The 21430-nt window shown below is 43.4% G+C and overlaps 1 protein-coding gene across 1 annotated transcript in view; it reads left to right on the forward strand.

Annotated features, from left to right (window-relative positions):
• Positions 1-21430, forward strand: part of P4ha3 (prolyl 4-hydroxylase subunit alpha 3) — a 65699-nt gene that overhangs the window by 21476 nt on the left and 22793 nt on the right. The window contains exons 5-12 of the mRNA XM_074083285.1: positions 2278-2329; positions 4269-4432; positions 4654-4830; positions 9282-9346; positions 12485-12644; positions 15661-15723; positions 19331-19399; positions 20674-20770. Of these exons, the coding sequence (XP_073939386.1) occupies positions 2278-2329; positions 4269-4432; positions 4654-4830; positions 9282-9346; positions 12485-12644; positions 15661-15723; positions 19331-19399; positions 20674-20770 (847 nt within the window). The remainder of the gene's footprint in view (positions 1-2277; positions 2330-4268; positions 4433-4653; positions 4831-9281; positions 9347-12484; positions 12645-15660; positions 15724-19330; positions 19400-20673; positions 20771-21430) is intronic.

Below are 21430 nucleotides of genomic sequence, written 5' to 3' on the forward strand. Positions count from 1 at the left end.
CTAAAGCAGCTCACTCAAGAGATGGAGTTGTAGATGCTGCGCCCGCCCCTCTGGTGATCAGCTTTGCTCTGTCCCCCCTCGCTCCGATGTCAAGCTTCTCTGCTTGCTGGTAGGGAATTCTGTCATCGGCAAGCTCAGCTCATATGTCACCTACCTGTGAAATCTTCCTTAACTCTCCTCCTACCCAACTTGTCCCTGCTGCTCTCACAGCAGTTTTTTTTTTTTTACACCAAAGTAATAAAACACATAAGATATAGATGATTTATGCTCTCCACTTACCCCCAGTAAATTGGAGGGGTAAATGTCCCCCCATGGGTCTTTTGTTATCTTATGAAACACTAACATATATATTTTAGTAAAAATATGTTAGTGCCTGCCAATGATGGTAGAGTGTAGTGGTTAAACCATAGCTGCTGGAGTCACACAGATCAGAGGTGAACTTCTGGGGAAACCTGGATAACCTGCTTAACCTCCCTGGGCCTCAGTTTTCTTACCTGTAAAAGGGGAATGATGATGCTCATGATGGAGAGCTGCTGTGAGGATTAGATGAGCCAATCCATGCAATGCCTTTAACCCAACCTAAGGCACACACTGTGTGCTATAAATGCAGGCTGTTCTTCCTAGATTATACACAAGTGATGCTTAATGTGCACATTTCCAGAAATATTTAACTGGGGACCAGAAGTAACTCTAACTTTTTCCTTCACAAAATATGACTTTATTTTATTACAAGACTCTTGAGCTTTAAAAATATGTAAAATTGTGCTTTAGTTCTCTTCATCTTACAGAGTTCAAAAAGCTATGATTTGGAGTTAATATCTGACATTACAGGATACTCATAGATTACTTAAGTATAGAACAGAATAGGTCATTATAAAAAATAATTAGAAACAATCCTATTTCACAACAATAGTGAAATGATTGTCATCTATAATGTTGCTTCTGGGTGGAATAAAAGGCATAGAAAGTGCTTTCCATGAGGTTGGGTACAGCAGTTCACATCTGTAATCCCAGCTACTTGGGAGGCAGTGATCAGGAGGATTATGTTTTGAGGATAGCCCAGGCAAAAAGTTAGTAAATCCCATCTCAACAAACAAGCTAGGCATGGTGGTCGTGCCTGTGATCCCAGTTATGCAGGAGGTAGAGATAGGAGGATATCAGCCAGAAGCCAGCTCTGGCAAAAAGTACAAAACCCTATCTGAAAAATAACTGAAGCAAAAAAGCCCAGGGTCCTGGCTTAAGTGGCAGAGTGCCTGCCTCACAAGTGTTAAGCCCCTGAGTTCAAACCCTAGTACTGCCCAAAAAAATGCTTTCTGTGAAGACTGTCATGATCTAAAAAGATTCCTGATCCCAATGTAGAGCGAAATAATCAGGATATGAAAATGAGAGAGAAGATGAGAGTGACTACGTAAAAACTATATATTGTCTGAAGCATTAAATGTGCCTGGATTGCAGAAGAGTAATTTTATTCCATTTCTCATGCTTTATAATGTGCTTATCATTGCTTTTTTCACTAAAATGGATTTTTACTATGCTAAAAGAAAATGATTGGAAAGAAATCCATTTCTATACATTGCTGTCAACTAATCACCATTGGGCAGCACCCAGAGAGGACCATAGCCACTGTGTAGGATTGTGACCCTCAGATTTGTCCAGAAAGCTTCATTTCCTTTTGACCATGTGGAGCCCAAGGATGGATGGCAGGGGCAGTAATTCATTGCACTGGGGGAGGAGATGGGAGGGCGTTCCGTCTTAGGTCCTCCTTTGCCTCCCTCCCACTACCTTTCTAGTCTCTGAGAAATACTGGCCTGGACAGAAATGACACTTTTTACTAGAGTTTTTATAGTTCCATTTAAGTTTAATAACAAATATACCCTGTGACTATATGGTTCTACATACTTTGAGATTTGAGGTCACTTTCAGAAAGTTTATCTTCTTTGTTTTTGGTGGTGCTGGGATTGAACTCAGGTCCCCATGCATGCTGGGCAAGGGCTCTACCCTGGCCTGTATACCCAGCCCAGGAAAGCTTATCCTTATTTATTTTTGTGTTGTCGCTGGGAAGGATAGCAATAAGTCATTTGCAAACGAGGAGACCTGGTTTACAGCAGGGTGGCAAACCCTCTGCATTTCTAGTCTGCTGTTCTTTTAAATGAGTTTCATTATCTACTCATGGTGAGACTGTTTTCTAGTTTTTAAAAAATCTATCTAATGATTTGGTTAGAGGAGGTATCCTCCATGCAATTAATAAATTCTTTTCTTTCTTTCTTTTTTAATAAGGCAGGAAATATTTCCTGTGCCCTCAGCCTCTCCAGAGAGTTTCTTCTCTACAGTAAGTGATGATAAGAGATAAGCCAGCCATGGGTCTGACCTCTGCTTCTGGTCTTTAATCCCTACAAGTGAAATATAGCCATCTATTTTATTATTCTAATTTCATATTCCAAGGTATATTTCAAGTTTGGGGTGAAATTTTACTTATGCGCAGATCAGTGTATTGGGGCATTGGGGGAAATTTGTAAGTTAGTTTGAAAATGCTGAGAAGAAGATGCCAACCCATCCCTTCCCAATTTGTTCCTTCAGTGGGGAAAATCCAGGTTGGGAGCTGGTTTCTGCAGAGACATTTTAAAGACTTAGGTTTTGGAAGTAGACAGAGATCAATGTGTGCTGTGTGTGCAAGAAGCAGTGTGACTCAGAGGGTTATTCACTGACTGGCTACCAAGTGAGCACGATCACTTGTTTCTGTTCAAGGTGGCGTTCACTTTGCTGTGCAAATCCTGCCCAGGGGTCAGCTCCAGTCCCCAGCAGGGAGCGCTTTACTGAAAGCACATGTACTAAACTGGAAAGACACGCTTCCTTGCTGAGCTTGGGTAGTTTTGCTTATAATTTTGTGGTTAAATGGCTCCCTAGGTTTTTCCTTTAATAAAGTATTTAGATGCTAAAATAAGATACAAAATCATTAAGTTTTTGTCTTAATGTTTACAAAACATTTCACATAGGACTTTATATCTGCATTTATTCATAACTGTACTAAATGAGTCCATTTAGTACAGTTTGTCCTCTGTATCCATGGATTCAACCACCTCAGATTGAAAATATTTAAAAAACAGTTATGTCTATAAGGAACATATTCAGACTTTTTCAGAGTATTTACATCATATTAGGTGCTATAAGTAACTTAGAGATAATTTAAGGTATATGGGAGAGCATGCATAGATTATATGCAAATACTACACCATTTTAAAAAGAGACTTGAGCATCTGTGGATTTTGATGTCCATAGGGGTCCTAGAACCCATCACCCATGTATCCTGAGGGATGACTAACTTCACTCCTTTCTGATGATTTGGCAAGTAGTAGGATATGGAAGTTACCTTATGGTCTTGAAACAGTGGTCTTAGATAGGTGATTAGTAGTTTAAAGAAAGTAACAATGCACCCTCTTTTATCCCTTATGCTTGTTCTATTAAAATCTCTCTCTCTGTCTCAAAGTACCCATGTGCTATCAGAGGTGAGTAAGTAAGGCCTGGAAAATTGAGGTTCCCAGTTCATTTGTAGCTTTGCAATATTTTCATCATTTCCATTCTTCAAAGCTTCATGTGTCCTTTCGCTGGGAAGGACTCATAATTCCTGCCCCCTCCTTTCCATTTTTTACAGGGTGGTGGTGGGGTTAGAAACACAGTGGGGTCCTTGGGTACTTTCAGAGCATTAGAAAAATTCAGCACCTCATCCTGAGATGTGCTGAGAATCCTGCACAGAGGTCAGCAGGCCCAGTAACTGCCAACCCATGAGGTATCTTGTAGCAAAAGCAGGATTACAGGCGTGAGCCACGGGGCCCTGCTATGCACTATTCTTAATTGCACTTATTTCTCATGTTTTCTTCTAAGTGTCATTAGACCCTGAACTCTGGGGGATTAGCCTCTAGTACAGCAAAACTGGTACACAGTAGATGTTTACTGAATAGATGGGTGGATGAATGAATGAAGCGTCTCTCCTGTATGTAAAACTATCGCACTATCCCAGAGCAGTCATCTCATGGTTTGTTCGTCTGAGAATTCCTTCCCAAAGCCCTTTGTACTTTCACATCCACCAGGCCCAAGTCAATCTTTGCTTAATACCAGATATTCTTCTGGAAGGGAGGGCATTGACGTGAGTAGTTATTCAAGATGTCCAGGTACCAGTCCTGGGTGACAATAAAGTTATAATGAATCTTGGTAGCACTTTCTGGGGCCAGCGTTTGTTAATCTGTATTATTCCCTGCTCTGATTTCCTGCAGGCCCTGATAATAAGAGGATGGCCAGGAATGTGCTGAAATATGAAAGGCTCTTGGCAGAGAGTCCCCACCAGGCAGCAGCTGAGGCTGTCATTCAGAGGCCCAACGTGCCCCACCTGCAGACCAGAGACACATATGAAGAGCTATGCCAGACGCTAGGTTCCCAGGTAGGATTCCTCAGGGAAAGCGAAAGGGCAAGGGGGAGACAGGCTTGGCTAGAGTGACACACTAGAATTAGGGTGCCTTCAAAACAATAAAGCTCACATGGACAGCATCTGAGTGAGCACGTTACTGCTCAAATTCCAGCTTTTTATGCCACAGTTCCAGGGAGCCAGTTTCTGCTTCTAGACCCTTCTTCTCTCACATTCAGTCTCCTCTTTCCTTCCAGCCCATTCACTACCAGATCCCCAGCCTCTACTGCTCCTATGAGACCAATTCCAGCCCCTACCTGCTACTCCAGCCCATCCGGAAGGAGGTCATCCACCTACGGCCCTTTGTTGTTCTCTACCATAATTTTGTCAGTGACTCGGAGGCTCAGAAAATTCGAGAGCTTGCAGAACCTTGGGTGAGTGTCCCCCAAAGCCCCTTTGTGTCTCCACATGGCTAGAATTCAGGAGTGAAGTCCAAAGGTTCAAAATGCCAACTATTCCATAAAACTAATTGATGGCGGGGAAATCACAATAGAGGTTGCCTCTGCAGGGAAAGAACTGGCTGGGAGGAGGTACCAGGGGATTTTCTGGGGTGTCAAAATGTGCTATCAATATCTTTCTAGGGATAGGGAGTACCTAGATATACGCATTTCTCAAAAGTCAGCAAATGGTATGCATAAGACCTGTGCATATCATTGTATATAAATTTAATTTCAAAAAATAAAAAGGAAACTTCCCAAAATGTCAATCATTCTATATAATTAGTAGAAGAAAACAATATGCTGGGGACAAGGAATGAAATCCTAGTACCTCTTTACAGACTGATAGAGTGGAAAGATTTTCTAGTTCAACTTCACGATTTTGTGAAAGAGGAAACTGAGGCCCAGAGTGGGCAATGGGCTTGATTAAAGTTATACACGTAGCTGTAGTCAGGACTGAATCAGGGGTACATTGATTGTCACTCTACAGTTCTTCCTTGTAGCAGTTAATTTAGGCTAGGTTATGCTTGGTAACAAGAAGTCCTGGAATCTTGGAGATGATACTTTCCCATGTTACATGTCTGTTCTGGGTTGGTCTCTACTCCGGGACCTGGCCTGGCAGAACAGCCTCTGCTTGGACATTGCTGACCTCATGTGCAAGAAAAAAAGACAGATATGGCAAACATGAACTGGCTTTGAAAGCTCCTGCTTGGAAGTACAGACATCACTTCCATCCACCTACATATCATTGATGAAAGCAAAACATGTACCCACCACTGCAGGCCACAGGGGAGTCTGTCTAATCCTTCCACAGGGGAGGTGCTACACTGATGCCAGTGCAAAGGGGATGCTTCATTGTCCTTCTAGGAAGTGTGATAAATATTTAGAAACAGAAATAGGGCCAGGCATGAGGCTCACGCCTGTAATTCCAACTAGGTGGAGGCAAAGGTAGGAGGATCACAGTTCCAGATAAGCCCTAGACAAAAGTGCAAGACCCTATCTGAAAAATAAAATGAAGCAAAAAGGGCTGGGATGTGGCTCAAGTGGTAAAGCACTTGTATAGGAAGCACAAAGCCCTGAGTTAAACCCTAATACCGCCAAAAAGAGAAAGAAAAATATATAGCCTATCTCGTATCCGTAAGCCTGTTGCCTCTTTAAAGATGGGACATTAATTCTGTCTCAGAATTGTTTATGTCCAGCCAGAGATTATGTCCAGGGAGACATTTAGTCACTCCTCAACTGAACAAACACAGCCTGCTTATGCCAGACACTGGGCTAGTGCTGGGCTTTTAAAAGAGATGAGACATTGCGGGCACCAGTGGCTCACACCTGCAGAGATCAGGAGGATCTTGGTTCGAAGTCAGCCCAGGCAAATAGTTTGTGAGACCCTGTCTAGAAAAAACCCTTCATAAAAAAAGGGCTAGTGGAGTGGCTCAAAGCGTAGGCCCTGAGTTCAAACCTCAGTACTGCAAAAAATAAATAAATAAATAAATAAAAGAGATGAGGCACTTCTCCTTTTCCCAAAGAAGCCGACTGCCTTGGAGGAAAGCAGACATTTACAACACACTGTGAGATGTTCTGTTGTTGGGGTGTGCAAGGAGTTGTGCTATGGGGGCCTGAAGATGCAAGCCTTCCTCTAAAGAGGAGGTGGTGAGAGGAGAGCCGCTGAAAGGGAGAGGAAGAAGCAGTCTTCTTCCACTGTGGACTGAGGCCATCAGCTGGACAGATGGCAAAGGGTGTTTCAGGAAGACAAGTCATCTGATGCAAGGGCCTGAGAGGTGACATGTTCAGAGAGCCAGGGGTAGTTTAGGCTGGAGTGTGTGAAGTACAGAGTGAAGGATGATAGTTGATAGGGTTAGACAGTGAGACACCATTAACCAAGGCCATAAACATCATGCTGGAGAGTTTAGATTTTATCCAGTAGGCAGTGGGAGAGTGGCCTGAGTCTGTGATTTTAAGGACAATCCTGATAGCAGACATGGATTGGAGGGGGAAGACCAGCAGTTGTCATTTTATCCCTGAGTCCCTCCAGGCACGTCTAGACTCTTTGTCAGAAGGTTTCTGGAGATGATTAAGCTCCACTGGTGACAGAATGATGAATTTTCAAGAGCGTAGGCTTTTCAGGGAGCTAGCAGTCAAACTTGGCCAGCAGCTGCTTTTTCCTCGGAACAGCTCTGTTGCCATGGTGAGAGGCCAGGCGGCCCACCCAGAGATGTTCTTGAATCCTTCCTGGCCAGGTCATCCATTTGACATGCACAGGCTTTGCTACACTCCTCCCTCACGAGCAGCTCATGGGGTTGCCTAATGCCTGACTGGTCATTGACTTTTCCAGAAATAAGCCCTGGGCTTCCGTGGGCGTGGCTCCAAGGTGGCAACTGAGCATAGGCGTTTCCATGGCTGCGTGGAGTTTCTGGGCTCTGATCCACTGTCCCTTTCCAAAAGCCTTCCCTCCAATCATGTCCCTCTCTACCCACGTCCTACCAAGACTCAGTTGAAACCCCACACCCCCTGGGCCCAGTAGCCCTGACAGCTCTGGCCACGGGTTCTTTGAGTGTTTGTGTTTTTCAGAGCACTTTCTGGAGCCATATATATAAACCTGTTCCTCCTGTGAATCGAAGCTGTTGTCTCCAGTTGTATGGTACTTAAGTTTTAAGTTATTCTGCCATTCTCATGTTGACTGCTATTACTATCTGTGTCATGGGCTAGTGTCCTATCTCCCCAGCTAGACTAAACTAGCAGGCAACAGGGTCCTTTTTGAAATACTTCACCCCATGTTTTACCCATTGCAGTCAGACTAATTTTGTTTTGAAGATGGTCTTACTATGTTTCCCAGGCTGGCCTCGAACTCGTGGGCTCGAGGGACCCTCCTGCCTTACCCTCCTGGGTGCTGGGACTACAGGTGAGCACCACTGTGCCCAGTCAGAGTACCTTTAAAAGGTCAGATTTGACCTTGCTTAAACCTTTAATGGGTCACTTTTGCCTTGAGTGCTTACAGAGCTTTGTGGCCTGGCTGTTAGGGCCCCTTCAGCCACATCTTCCCCTCCCCTTCCCTATGCCAGTGGCACGAAACAGACTTTTATTTTGTGTGCCATACTCTCTTCTTTCTGCCTGGAATTCTCCACCTGTGTGATTGCAGTGCGTCTGTGAACATCCTGGGAAGAATGGGTAGCGACCCTGTTCTATGTTCCCAGAGAGCCTTGCACTGCTGATTGTGGCCGTTAGCTGACTTAGGGCGTGGTCTTTCTCTGCTTTGCTCTATTGTTCTTCTAAAGCCCAGCATGGTGCTTAGCACAGAAAACAACCAAAAATTTTTGATTCAAAAAATGAATGACATGTAGTCAGACAATAAGTGTTTATTGAAAGGAATTAGGTTCCTTTCAATAGCTCCTTTATATTGGGAGAAGGAGGGTTCCTAGGATTGTTATCCTAACATAACAAAAGACAGCATCTCTCCTCTATGAATGGCTTGAGGGTAGCTGGATGGAAGGAACTGTCAGTCACCGGCTTTCCTGAATCCCTCGTATTGTAGAGCAGCAGGCTGAGAGGAACTCCCAAGAACATGTTGGCATGCTGTGTTTTATTGATGGGGAAATAGGTCCAGGGAAAAGGAAGAGTCTTTTCCAAGATTGTCCAGCTGGTTCAGCGGCAGGGACAGTAGCCTTAGAGAAGGGAAGGGTTTTGGTCTTGTGTAGTTCGTTGCCCTGGCCTTGGCCTTGTCTGCCTGACCCCCGGAGTCCCTTTCATGAGCTCCACTCATCTGTCTGTTCAGCCAATACTGAGCACCTACTTCCTGCCAGGCCCCCTCTGTACCCTGGGGATATAGCACTTAACACAGACCAAGTCCTTCTCCTCACAGAGCTGCCACTCTGACGACAGAGGCAGAAGTAGACCTCCCCTGATGTGACTGATGCTTATCTTTCTGTCCTCAGAACAGTACATTTGCATTAAGGAGTCACTTTTTAAAAGATAGTTTAAATGTGGGCTTGGGGACTTAGCTCAAGTGATAGAGCATCTGCCTAGAAAGCACAAGCCCTGAGTTGAAACCTCAGCACAGCAAAATAACAATAATAATAGCAATAATAATTTAAATACTATGTCCAGAAATTCAGAACAAAATAGAGGCATTAGGTTAAACTAGTGACTTCAAACCTGGTGCAGTATTTTCATAATCAAGGCAGTTGCAACAAAACCGACTGTGATTTTATGCAGAAGGGCTTTAGTCAGAATTGTTCAAAGGGAGCAGGCTGCCACAGAACCCAGGCTTTCCTGCTCTTGGCCCTATCTGCCATTTCATCAGCAAATACCAATTGTATGCTTCAGGGAGGGGACAGGACAGTCCTTCCCTTTGCATCATAACCACTTGGACTTTATCTTTTCCTTCCCACCAGCTCCAGAGATCAGTGGTGGCCTCAGGAGAAAGGCAGTTACAAGTGGAGTACCGCATCAGCAAAAGGTAAGAAGGGCCCTTCTTTGCAGGGGACCTGCCTGCTGCCTCACTCGGGTTTGGGGCACAGCTGACTGCCTGGTTAGCAAGGGCTATCAGGGATGGTCAAAGATGCTGGTAGAGAACCTGTAGTTAATGTCTATACCTTCTCTATGTCTCTGTCTCCCTCTGTCTCTCTCTCTCTCTCTCTCTCTCTTTTTTTTAAAACAGGATCTTGCTATGTTGCCCAGGCTGGCCTTGAGCTCTCAATCCTCCTGTCTCTGCCTCCTGAGTGCTGGGATTATAGGCATGTACCACCAAGTCTGACACATACATTCCTTTCTAAGAGGGAGAAGTTTCCACTCCCATCACCCCAGTCTTCCATGGATTGTTATATCATCTGAGGAATTAACTAATTAATTAATTAGAGAAAGACTTGAAAAAACTCAAAACCAGAACATAAGCATCTAGTTGTTCTCCTAACCAGAACTGCTCTTCCAAAGATTACAGTCCTCCCACATTCAGAGTTTGACTTCCGTAAAGCCCACCCACCTCCTGACTCATATGCAAAGCATGACTTGACAAGGCCCAGGCAAGAGGGAGGCATGAACTCCCTGGACATGACAGCTGGGCCAGAAGATTAGTTCCTTGTGAGCACCTGGCTTTATCCTTTCTCTCCATCCCTGACTCCCCCGACCCCAGCCTTTTGCTTGCATGGTGAGGACAGGACTGGGGAGATAGTGAGGGAGAACTGTCCATCAAAGCCATGGGAGACAGTGACTCTATCCCTGGGGAGAGGCCAGATCTGATGGGGTTGGTCTGTGTCATCTGGGAAGTGCGGTGAGAGATGAAAGCTTTGATTCAGAATCATTTTAGCTGACGTTATTTGGTCTGGTAAAGTTGGGGATCTTTCATATTGGGAGTTTTTCTGTAAATTTGGGGAGGTCTATATAACCTCAGCTTTATTGTTTTTTTTCTAACCTTTCTGAAATTCTAGTGTGATAGAGAAAATTCAACCTTCTATTTAGATGCATGCTTTTAGGGAGTAAGCAGTTTCTTCAGTTTTCAGATCAAACTACCTCCTCCTTCTCCCCTCATATCACTCCTCAGTCCTTTGAATTTTGGTTCTGTCCTCATAACTTCACTGGAAATGGTCTCTCAAAATGTCACCAGGGGCTTAGTGCTATACAGGTACATGCCTGTATAGCACTCAGGAGATGGAGGCAGAGGATTGCAAGTTCGAGGCCAACCTGAGCTACAGAACAAGTTCAAAGCCAGTGTGGGTTATATAGCAAGACCTTGTCTCAATAAAAGCAAAACAAGTAAACAAAAGGTCACCAGGGAACTCTGATATGCCAGGTCATTTTCTTGCTCACATGCCTCCACTGACTATCCATTACCACGTCCTAGGTTATTTTCTGTTGCAATAACTGAATACCACAGGATGGGTAATTTATAAAGAACAGAGGTTCATTTAGCTTATGGTTCTGCAGGCTGGGAAGTTTAAGAGCCCCTGGTCAGGGCCTTCTTCCTGCATCATAACATGCAGAAGGCATTGCATGGAGAGACAGAGAGTGAGTGTGCTAGTTCAGGTCTCTCTTCTTAGAAAGCTGCTGATGACAGTATGGCAGCCTCATTTCCCCCCAGATCCATTAACATATGAATTTGGGGATGAAGTTTCTAACACGTGGACTTCCGAGGACACATTTAAACAATAAAGAAAAATTCAGATTCCTCCCATGGGCTCCTCATCTTTCCACCTCATGCACTGAGCCTACTCTTCCAGAACTTTCTCCCATTACTTCTGTCACAGACCAGATGCATCAGCATTTGCACATGTTATTTATTGCCACACCCCTATGTTTGTGCTTGGCTGTTTAGGCCCAAATACTCCTGCCTCTTCCATCATTGAAATTTTTACCCTTCAAAATTTTGCTTAAATGTTGCCATCTTACCTCAGTGTCCGGCAGAATTAACTTCTCCTTCCTATGTGCTCCTCAGCACTGTAAAGTCTATTTTTCATTTTTTCACTCTAATATTTACTTAGTTATATTTGTGTTTCTTCTCCCACATAGTCCATGAGCATTGCCTTGGATGTCTTTGCGAACTAGTAAGTTGCATTGTACTCCATGCGGAGGAATGAACAAATGAACCCATCATTAAACAGAAAAGAAGTGGTCTTCTGCTAGCAGACCCGGCCTCTCTTCCCTCAGAGGCTCATGGTCTCCCCAGGAGGGCCAATGGCTTTATTTGGGGAATACATCCTCATTTCCCAGAGACCTCATTTCTGACTCCAAAGTTTCCACTTCAGGAATTCAGGAAGAAACTGGGCTGTGCTCTGGCCTTTGACTGTTCTGGTTTGCACAGAGTGGAGCCAAGGAGCAGAGAATCTCCTGGGTTTCACAGTGATCAGTAATGTATGCTTACAAACATCTCCATAAGCGTTTCTCTTACAGTTTTCACAAGGCTGTGACTTAGATCTTATTGTCACTCCCATTTTATAGATGAGTACACTGACCCTTAGATTAGAGGTTAAGTATCTGACAGGATCGCACAGAGAATTGGGGACTAGTCTTACTTCTTTACCTCCCTCCCACCCCCCCTTCCTTCCTTCCTTCTTTCTTTCTTTCTTTTTTTTTTTTCCTTTTGAGACAGGGTCTCACTGTGCTGCCCAGTCTGGCTCCAAACTCCTGAGCTCAAGTGATCCTCCTGCGGCCTCCTCCCAGGTAGCTGAGGTCCAAGTGTGCATGCTGAAATTTAATTACTTCACATCTCAAGCTTACTCCATTGCACTTGCCTCCCTCTGCTGCAGACGGCTTTAGAACATAGCAGTTTTAGGGTCATTGAGTCATGAGCCGGTGTGCTGTGAACCTCCACTCTGTAGCCTCAGCATCTAGCACAGGCCTCACAGTTAGTGGACCTTGGAGAAGGTCGAGTAAATGAATGTGTGACTGTTGACACAGAGGACCAGGTGGACTAGGCACACCGGACGTGAGTGATGAGGGATTCATGGCTGCCTGCCTCCTCCCTCTTTTCCTCCCTTCCTTCCTCTGACAGTTGACATGACTCATTTGTTCGTTTGTTCGTTCATTCATTCATTCATTCATGCACAGACATCAGGTAGTCATTTCTCACGTCAAATCACTGATGTGCCAATCTGTGTTTTAGTGCCTGGCTGAAGGACACCGTTGACCCAATACTGGGGACCCTTGACCACCGCATTGCTGCCCTCACAGGCCTTGATGTCCAGTCTCCCCATGCAGAGTATCTCCAAGTGGTGAACTACGGGATCGGAGGACACTATGAGCCCCACTTCGACCATGCAACGGTAACCATGGGGTCTCCTAGGTAGAGGGCCAGTGCGTTGTTTATTTCTCTGAGGCAAAACTGTTACAGGTTTCTCAGGGAAACTAAGGGAACCCTAGAACAAAGGTTCTTATTCTAGGAATATCTGAAAGCTTTGCTTTCAGCCGATTGCTGCTGCTTTATCTTCCTATCTGCCACATCTCCCCCTCCAGAATTTGCTAGTGGGGGAAGAATGTGCCTGTGATGGAATTACCTCTCCCACTTCACTTTGCGGATGTACCAGTAAGGATTGTCCTCCCCCCAGTTCCTCTCCTTTCTTCATGATCTCAACTGCCCACTTTTGTTGACAATACCAAATTTTGTTTTTTGTAAAAAGACCCTACCAAGAAGGTGGACAGAATCAAAGCACAATAGATGCATGTAGGGAAACATAACAGGGAAACCCATTAAGTCATACAGTTAATGTGCCTTAATAATTATAATAAAAATGAGAAAAGGACTTGCGGTATATAGATAAGCACAAACATACAAAAAGATGCTCAACACCAAGAATCAGAAAAGAAAAAAGACCTCCCCAAAATTGATAGGTTCAGTCCCAACTTTATCAAAACTGCAAAAGGCTTATTATTTTTTTTTTTTAGAAATTAACAAGCTGATCCTAAAATGAATATGGAAATGCAAAGGATCTAGAACAGCCAAACAATTTTGAAAGAGAATTACAAACTTGGAGAACACAAACTCCCTAATCTCAAAGCTTAGTATAGAGCTAAGAGAATCAAAGCAGTATAATACTGATCCAAGGATAGACGTGTAGATTGATGGAACAGAATGGAGAATCCAGAAATAAATTCACATGTTAGCGGTCAGTTGTTTTGTTGACAAAGTGCCAGGGAAATTTAGTGAAGAAAATATGGTCTTTTCAACAAATGGTTCTGGAACAATTTGATAATCTACTTGTAAAATAATGGCAATAACTGTACAACCATTTCTCATGCCATTTATGAAAAATAATGCAAAATAGATCATAGACCTAAATGTAAAATACAAAACTATAAAACTTCTAGAAGAAAACAAGTGGAAAAATATTTTTTTAGTAATGGGGCTTGAACTCAGGGCCTCACACTTGGTAGGCAAGCCCTCTGTCTCTTGAACCACCCCTCCAGTCCTTTTTAGTGTTTTTCAGATAGAGTCTTGTGTTTTTGCCCAGGTGGCCTCAGACTGAGATCCTCCTACCTTTCCCTCTGGAGTAGCTGGGATTATAGTTGTGCACCATTCCACCCTGCTGATTTTTGAGATAAAATCTCATTGACTTTTTACCTGGGCTGCCTCCAACCTCAATCCTCCTATTTCTACTTCCCAAGTAGCTGGGATTACAAGTGTGTACTACAACAGCCAGCCAAGAGAAATTCTTTATGACCACAGGTTAGTGTCTTATTAGATAAGACACCAAAACATAATCCATAAATGAAGAAAATGTAATAAATTGGACCTCATCAGAATTAAAATCCTTTGCTTGTCAAAAACACCATTAGAAAATGAAAATCTGTCTCAGATTTCTGCACTGAGGCTGAGGTAGGAGGACCTCCAGCTCAAGGACAGCCTGGGCTACATTTGTAAATCATACATTAAAGGACTATATGAATAAAAAAATACATTAAAGGACATATATCCCAAGCAGATGTACAACTTTTATAACTCAGTAATATGACAAACAAGTCAGATATTTTTAAATGGGAAAAAGATTGTTTGATTAAGCACTTGAAAGAAGATAAATAGGTGGCAAATATGCAAATGAAAAGACTCAACATCTTCAGGGAAATGCAAATTAAAACTGCAATGAGATAGCATGGCGCTTCTGTTAGAACAGCAAAGCTAAAAAACGGTGGAGCATACCAAATGTTGCTGAAGAGAGGGAGGAACTGAACCTCTCAGACACTACTGAGGAATGTAAAATAGTACAGCCACGTTGGAAAAGAGTTTGGCAATTTCTTACAAAGTTAAAGCTATAACTACGTATGATCCAGCCATTTTGATCCCAGGTATTTTACTCAAGAGAAAAGAAAATATACTGTCTATGCAAAAACGTGCACATGCTGGTGGAGTGGCTCAAGTGGTAGAGCACCTGCCTAGCAAGTGTGAGGCCCTGAGTTCAAACCCCAGCACCACCAAAAAAAAAAAAAAAGGCAAAATATTTGCACATGAATGTTTATAGTAGCTTTATTTGTAATACCTAAGATTTAGAAAGAGCCCCATCCCATCCACAGGTGAATGGACAAGTTTTGACACCTCTGCACAATGGAATACTTACTACTCAGTGGTGTGGACTGCTGCTACACCTAATGACATAGACGTATTGTCACACATTAATGTGCTGGTCCACTTGCATACAGTCTGCAAGCAAAAGGAGCCAGGGACAAAAGTCTAACTACTTTATGATTCTATTTATAGGCAAAACTATACAGATAAAAAGTAGATAAATGGGTTGCCCAGGATTGTACAGGTATTGACTACAAACTAGAACAAAGGAACTTATCGAACAGATGGAAATGTTCTAAAACTGGACTGTAGGGATGGTAGAACTTTGCTGAAATTCATCAAATTGTATACTTATGATGGGCAAATTTTGTGGTATGGAAATTATATTTCAGATTGTCGCACAACAAAAAAGAAAATAGTATATCTCTGTGAAAAATAGTTGGAAGTCCAATCTTATGATTTGATATAATTATAACAGAAAAATTATATATAATATTTTATACATTAATGTATTTGTTCCATAAAGAACACAAAGGTTTAATATAGCGCTTTCACTACTAACAAGTAGTTCTGTTTGATTAGTACACAATTCATTATTTGTATATCTAATAAATTAGTGCCTAATAAAGAAGTGTACTGAATACTTGTCAGCAAAATTGAGCATATACTCCACTCGGTGTATCAGGGCTATACCATATCCCTTCTTGTACTAATGGTGGGATCGTGGCTGTCACTCTGGTGCCATCTGCATAAAACAATGATGTGTTCTATTTTTGTCTCAGTCGCCAAGCAGCCCCCTATACAGGATGAAGTCTGGGAACCGAGTTGCTACATTTATGATCTATGTGAGTCTTGCTCTGGACGATGGAGCTTCTTACTTCCTGACTACTTATGTCTCTTTTATTTAATGGTTTTCAAAGCAATTTCAAATATTGATTTAATCTGGTACTGAACACGAAAATCTCTAGGAATTTTGTGAATTTCAGAGAGCATCGTTAGGCACTGTAGGACACATAAAGGAACACAGGCCAGGCTTTCCAACCTCAAACAGCTTACAGTGTGCAGGCATGAATATGACCTTGCTGTCAGCAGTGGGTTATGATGGGAAGTGGGGTTACTTTGAAGGCCAAGAGACAGGAAGAGGATACAAGAGTTTCTCTCTGAGATCCTACAACCTAGTCAGTGTTGAAAAGCATGGAACTGTAAGTTTGGCTGTGGAGCTAGGACAGAAAGAAATGAGGCAGCTCAGAATGAAGGACGGGGACACCTACCAAGAAATTCAGTATGTCCCTCTGATACATAATGAAAGCTCTCTTCCTATCACCCCAAAAAATCTTCAGTAAAATCTCCACTATACTCCCTTAAAGAAAATAATGAAACAATAACTTGGCCTCCTCTCTTGATTCCTGGCCTGGTTCTACAGGATGTGTTCCCAGTCTTTATTGTCTCATCTGTCTCTTTCGCTTCAGGTCACATGAGTTTATTTCCTTCTCCACAAACAAGCTATAATTCCAATCATCTGTCACTTAGGAGAGATTATTGGAAGCAGTCACTTACTAGAAGAGATTTATTACTGTTAACTGAAGGATAAACATGGCAACATGAGGGCTCTGAATAACACCAAAGATGAAGCCCTGGTTTCAGGCTCACTTGAGTGGCAGACACCACCCCCCACCCAGGGCTTCCTCTTCTCTCAGGGCTGGATCTGGTCTGTTCAGTACACCAAGAAATGACAGTCAGAGACCAGTGTTCTATATCATCTCTATGCCAGCAGGTCCAATGCGAATCTCTAAGTGGCTCAGTTTTGTGCTTCCTATAGAACTGGACGCTGTCATTTACAATTGTGTCTGGCCTCCTGGTGGCCATTCTGATAGGCATAGAGGGATCGCTGAAGTCAGGTGTCTAGGCAGGGAGCACATTTCAGATCTGCCATTGGTTGCATCACCGGTCAGCCAAGTTAACAAGAGGTCACACGAAGTAAAGAATGTAGCTATCAACTACAAAATACAAGTATCTAGGAGCACAATATATTTCTGTTTATCCCCCAGTGTCTCCTATGACTGGTTCCCTGGTTACAGGGTCCAGTTACTACAGCGAAGGCAGGATGGGAACTCAGTAAAGAACATATATGTAGGCTGCCGGGCGCTGGTGGCTCACGCCTGTAATCCTAGCTACTCAGGAGGCAGAGATCAGGAGGCAGATTACAGTTTGAAGCCAGCCTGGGCAAATGAAAAAACCCTTCACAAAAAAAGGCTGGCAGAGTGGCTGAAGGTGGAGGCCCTGAGCTCAAAACCCCAGTACTGCGCGCACGCGCACACACACACACACACACACACACACACACACGAACATGCACGTACGTTTGGTTTTTAAGCATTTGAGACACTGTGGAATGGAATGCACTTGATTTAGGAGTCAGTCAGCTTCATTTGCTACAAATTTCATCAATTATTTGAGCTCATTTTTTTGCCCTACACTTCCTCACAGGGTTGTCATGAAGATCTGATGAGATAATGAAGGGCGATGTCACTCTGGAAAGTTTCAACTTTTTGTTCCTATCATTGTGTCCCACTAAGCAAGTAAAGGACCCCATCAGGGGGAATCGGTGTCATGGTACCTAGGAAGTGCTTGGTGATGTCTAATTCTTTCATTTTCAGTTGCATAAAGACCATCAAAGATTTCTAAAGGCAACTGTTGAAGTTTGTTTGAAACAAATGATATTGTAGGGAGAAAATAATCTTTAAGAGGTGCAGAGAATTGAGTTGAAACCAGGTTAGTGGTTTTCAGACTGGACATAAGATCCAGTCCTCGTATGAAACAGTGAGAGGTTCGCAGAGGGAGGATTCTCTCCCTCCCACCGTCACAGCCATGCCTTCCTCATGAGCTCCATGGCATGCTGAGTCAGATACTCTTTTTAATTTGGTAGTGAGTCATTCCTTTCCATTACATTGTAAAACCACAGGGAAAGGATTGCAGGATTACGCAACAGGAAGAGGGGGCTTAGAAGAAAACCATCCAGTTTCTTATTGACCAAAACCATCACTGCCTTCTCCAGGTTCTGAATCCCCAAGTCAGTTCACTTCCCTCTAACCAATGCCAACAACCTAACTCCTATAGTTCTTGCTCTAAAACACAAGTGGGTATGGTTTGATTGCCACAAGATTAAACATGAACCTTCTGGTAGTGGGGTAAAACTAGTTCTTCCTTGTCATAGTCTGGTGAGAAAATAACTTAGCAGTATGTATCAGAAGTATTAAATTTATGCACACCCTTATGACCTAATAATACTAACACTAGGGCTCCTTCCTCTGAAAACAAAGGAAATGCAAAAATAATTTCCTTCATTAAGATGTTCAGCACAGTGTTGTTTATAATAGTAAATATTGGGAAATGACCTAAATGTTCAACAGTGTAGCATGATAGCTTTGAGCAGGCACTCCAGCCAGATTGCACTGGCTCAGCTCAAATCTGGCTTTGTCATGGAAGAGTTAATGTGACCTTTTGTAAAGCAGTTAATCTCTCTAGTCTTGATTTTCCCATTTTTAGAATGTGAGTGATAACAATCTTAATTCACAGGATTTTTGTGAGGCATGAGTAAGATAATATGTTTGTGAGGACTTCATATATGTCTACCATACGTGCCAAATATTACTTATTAAATTCCAGTGATTACTGTGTAAACTAAAACTGTTTTTTTCTGCATTGTAAGATGATATGTGATACTACTTTTTAATATTTTCCTATGTTTTAAAAATCCATATGGCTATTATGTATTTCTTTGACAACCAGAAAAAAACTTCATATTAAGAAAACATATCCAAAACCCAAGAATATTCCCACAGTGAAAGTCCTGAGCTTAGAGGGGACCTGAGTGATCTGGGGAACCTGCCATCAGGTGCACTGAGCTGTTCCTTTGATGCCGGTCTTTCAAAACAAATCGTTGTAGTCTAAACTTGTTTCCAAGTCATAAGTCATGATCCATTAGTTGGTAGTGAGATTGATTATGTGGTCAGCATTTTAGAAAACTGAACTACAATAGAATAAAATAAAATAGGAAACATCAGGGATAGCTCATGTAGGAAAAATGTCTTATGAAAGGGCTGTGTGTGGGGTGTGTGTGCTGGATTATGATGTGAAATGTATTTCTCTATGAGGGTCTCAATTAGAGTTTGAATCTACTTATTGTTGCCCTCGATAAAGATGTTAGCAGGAAGGAAGAAGAAAGAAGGAATTCCAAAATCTTGTCCTGAAGGCAAAGCACCAGTGCCATGGTGGAGGCTCTCTGAATTCTGAAGTTGGATGATTGTCTTTTAAGTATTGCTCCCAGAGTTTAAATAGGGGAGCATAGGAGGGAGTCTATGCAGAAATGACCTCAAACAGGTTTATGAGCACATGACAGAGTAGGGACAGCAGCAGCTATTTTAACTCTGGCTTCTTCCTCCTGCACTGTAGCTGAGCTCGGTGGAAGCTGGAGGAGCCACGGCCTTCATCTATGCCAACTTTAGCATGCCTGTGGTTAAGGTGAGTGGGGCCCAGACCCAGAAGATGGGGCTTATGCATGGAACTAACTCCTTACCCTTCAAACTATCTGCTCATGAGCTGATACCTGGGAGAGGGGATAAAAAAGAGGTTACAAGTAGATGATGACATGCTTGTCTTCCCTGTTACAACAGAGCTCTTCAAAGGTAAGATCTCTGACTCGCCTTTGGCTCCTCCATAGCAGCTAGTTCCCACAGCATCAGTTCCATCCACACTGAAAGCTAGGGCACTGAGGGTATAGAGAAAGACCCAGAACCTTTTCCACAGGGCCTCACTGAGAATAACAGTCAGTAACTACGCACCACAGTAAGAGCTATGGAAAAAACAGACCAGAAGAGAACCATGTGGCAAGCGATGTGTTTAATGCATGAATATTTCCCACAAGTTTCAGATCAGTCAAACTCCTGACAGCCCTTACTTAGTTCAGGAACGAAAGGCAGAGGAATAAGAAAGATCATGCCTATAAAGCACTTAGCACAGTGCCTGGCACATCCTAAGCATCCAATAAGCAAACACCATTGTCTGTGAGGGCCTAGGGGTTTGGCATCTCATCTAGGTTTGGAAACACAGGCTTCATTACCTTGGGTTTGGTCTTGTCTAATGGCCAAATTTAAAGTAAATCCATAGGAAGTAGATAGGACCAAAAAAAAAAGCAGTGCACAGCAGGGGACGAACACAGAGGATTTGCAGTTAGAACACCTTGGCTTGAGTCTAAACTTTGCTCCCTAGTGCCATGATTTCAAGGCCCCAAGTGTCAACTTGTTTGCTTGGACTGGAGGAGGACTATGATGATGCCGGCTTTCTAGGGGTTGGAAGCAAGTGCTTAAAGGAGCAAATGCTGCTGAACTAGCAACGTACTCAGTTGTGTGAGGATTATCTTGTTCCAACTCATGGGTACCGCTGGGCATCTGTCCTAAGGGATCCCATGACACCCAAGCTCACCTTTCTTCTAGCACTCATTGCACTTATCCTGTCCTGGTCTCCTTTATGTCTGTCTCTCTTGAGCTCTCAACTGCAGAACTGGATATGATTTGGCTGCGTGGCCAGGACCTGGAGCAGAGCAGGTCCTCAGTCAGTGAGCTATGCCTGCATGAGTGAATAGCCACTTGTCATCTGTGCCATTTTATGTGTGCTTTTCCCCGAACTGCATGGAAAGTTTTGTTGAATGGCTTACATGCTTTGTCCTTAGTCACACGCTTCCCAAGGGAAGACATTCTGGACTGAGTCTCACCAGGGCTGGGCCTTCTTGTTTTCAGAATGCAGCACTGTTTTGGTGGAATCTGCATAGGAATGGTGAGGGGGATGACGACACACTTCATGCTGGCTGTCCTGTCCTAGTGGGAGATAAGTGGGGTAAGGCCTGCCATTCTAGGTGAGGGAATGCAGTGAGGTGTGCAGAGAAAAGTGAAATCAGGAGTGGGTGGGAAACAGAACAGCTCTCCCCCCTCCCGCCCCGCCCCGCATTCTGAAGGCTTCATTGTAATGCTGTTATATTGATCACATCATCAACGGAGTTCCCACAACAGTTTGGGAGCCCATGAAGAGCCAGGGTCCTATCATAGAGCAGGTGTCCTGACCTGACCAGAGAGGCCTTGACTCCTGGGCACAGCAGATGTAGTTCTGCTCCAAGGAGAGAACCAGAGATCCCCCACTGCTGCCATCTAGTGCCTCTCCAGTAGGAGGCGGTCCAATAAGGAAGCAATGGATAAGCAGCTGATGAACGTGACTGTGGTGTGTGTGTGCGCGTGTCCATCCCAGAGCACTTAGCTCTGAAGACAGAGGGGAAGTGGAAGAGGACTCATGCTGAGATGGATGCTGCCAGTTTGAAAATTAGTTTACAATCGACGTCATCTAGAAAATCTCCAAGAGGTATTTAACTTTGTTAGAAGAAATAGCATGTAGTCCACAGTGGGGTCAGGACTAGGCCAGGCAAATGAGCGGCTGGGTGCCGGAGTTTAGAAGGTGCTCACTCCCCAACCTCATCCCCAGCAAGGGAGGGAGCCTGAGCAAGCG

This window comes from Castor canadensis, chromosome 1 (genome assembly GCF_047511655.1).
Source record: "Castor canadensis chromosome 1, mCasCan1.hap1v2, whole genome shotgun sequence".
NCBI classification, from domain to species: domain Eukaryota; kingdom Metazoa; phylum Chordata; class Mammalia; order Rodentia; family Castoridae; genus Castor; species Castor canadensis.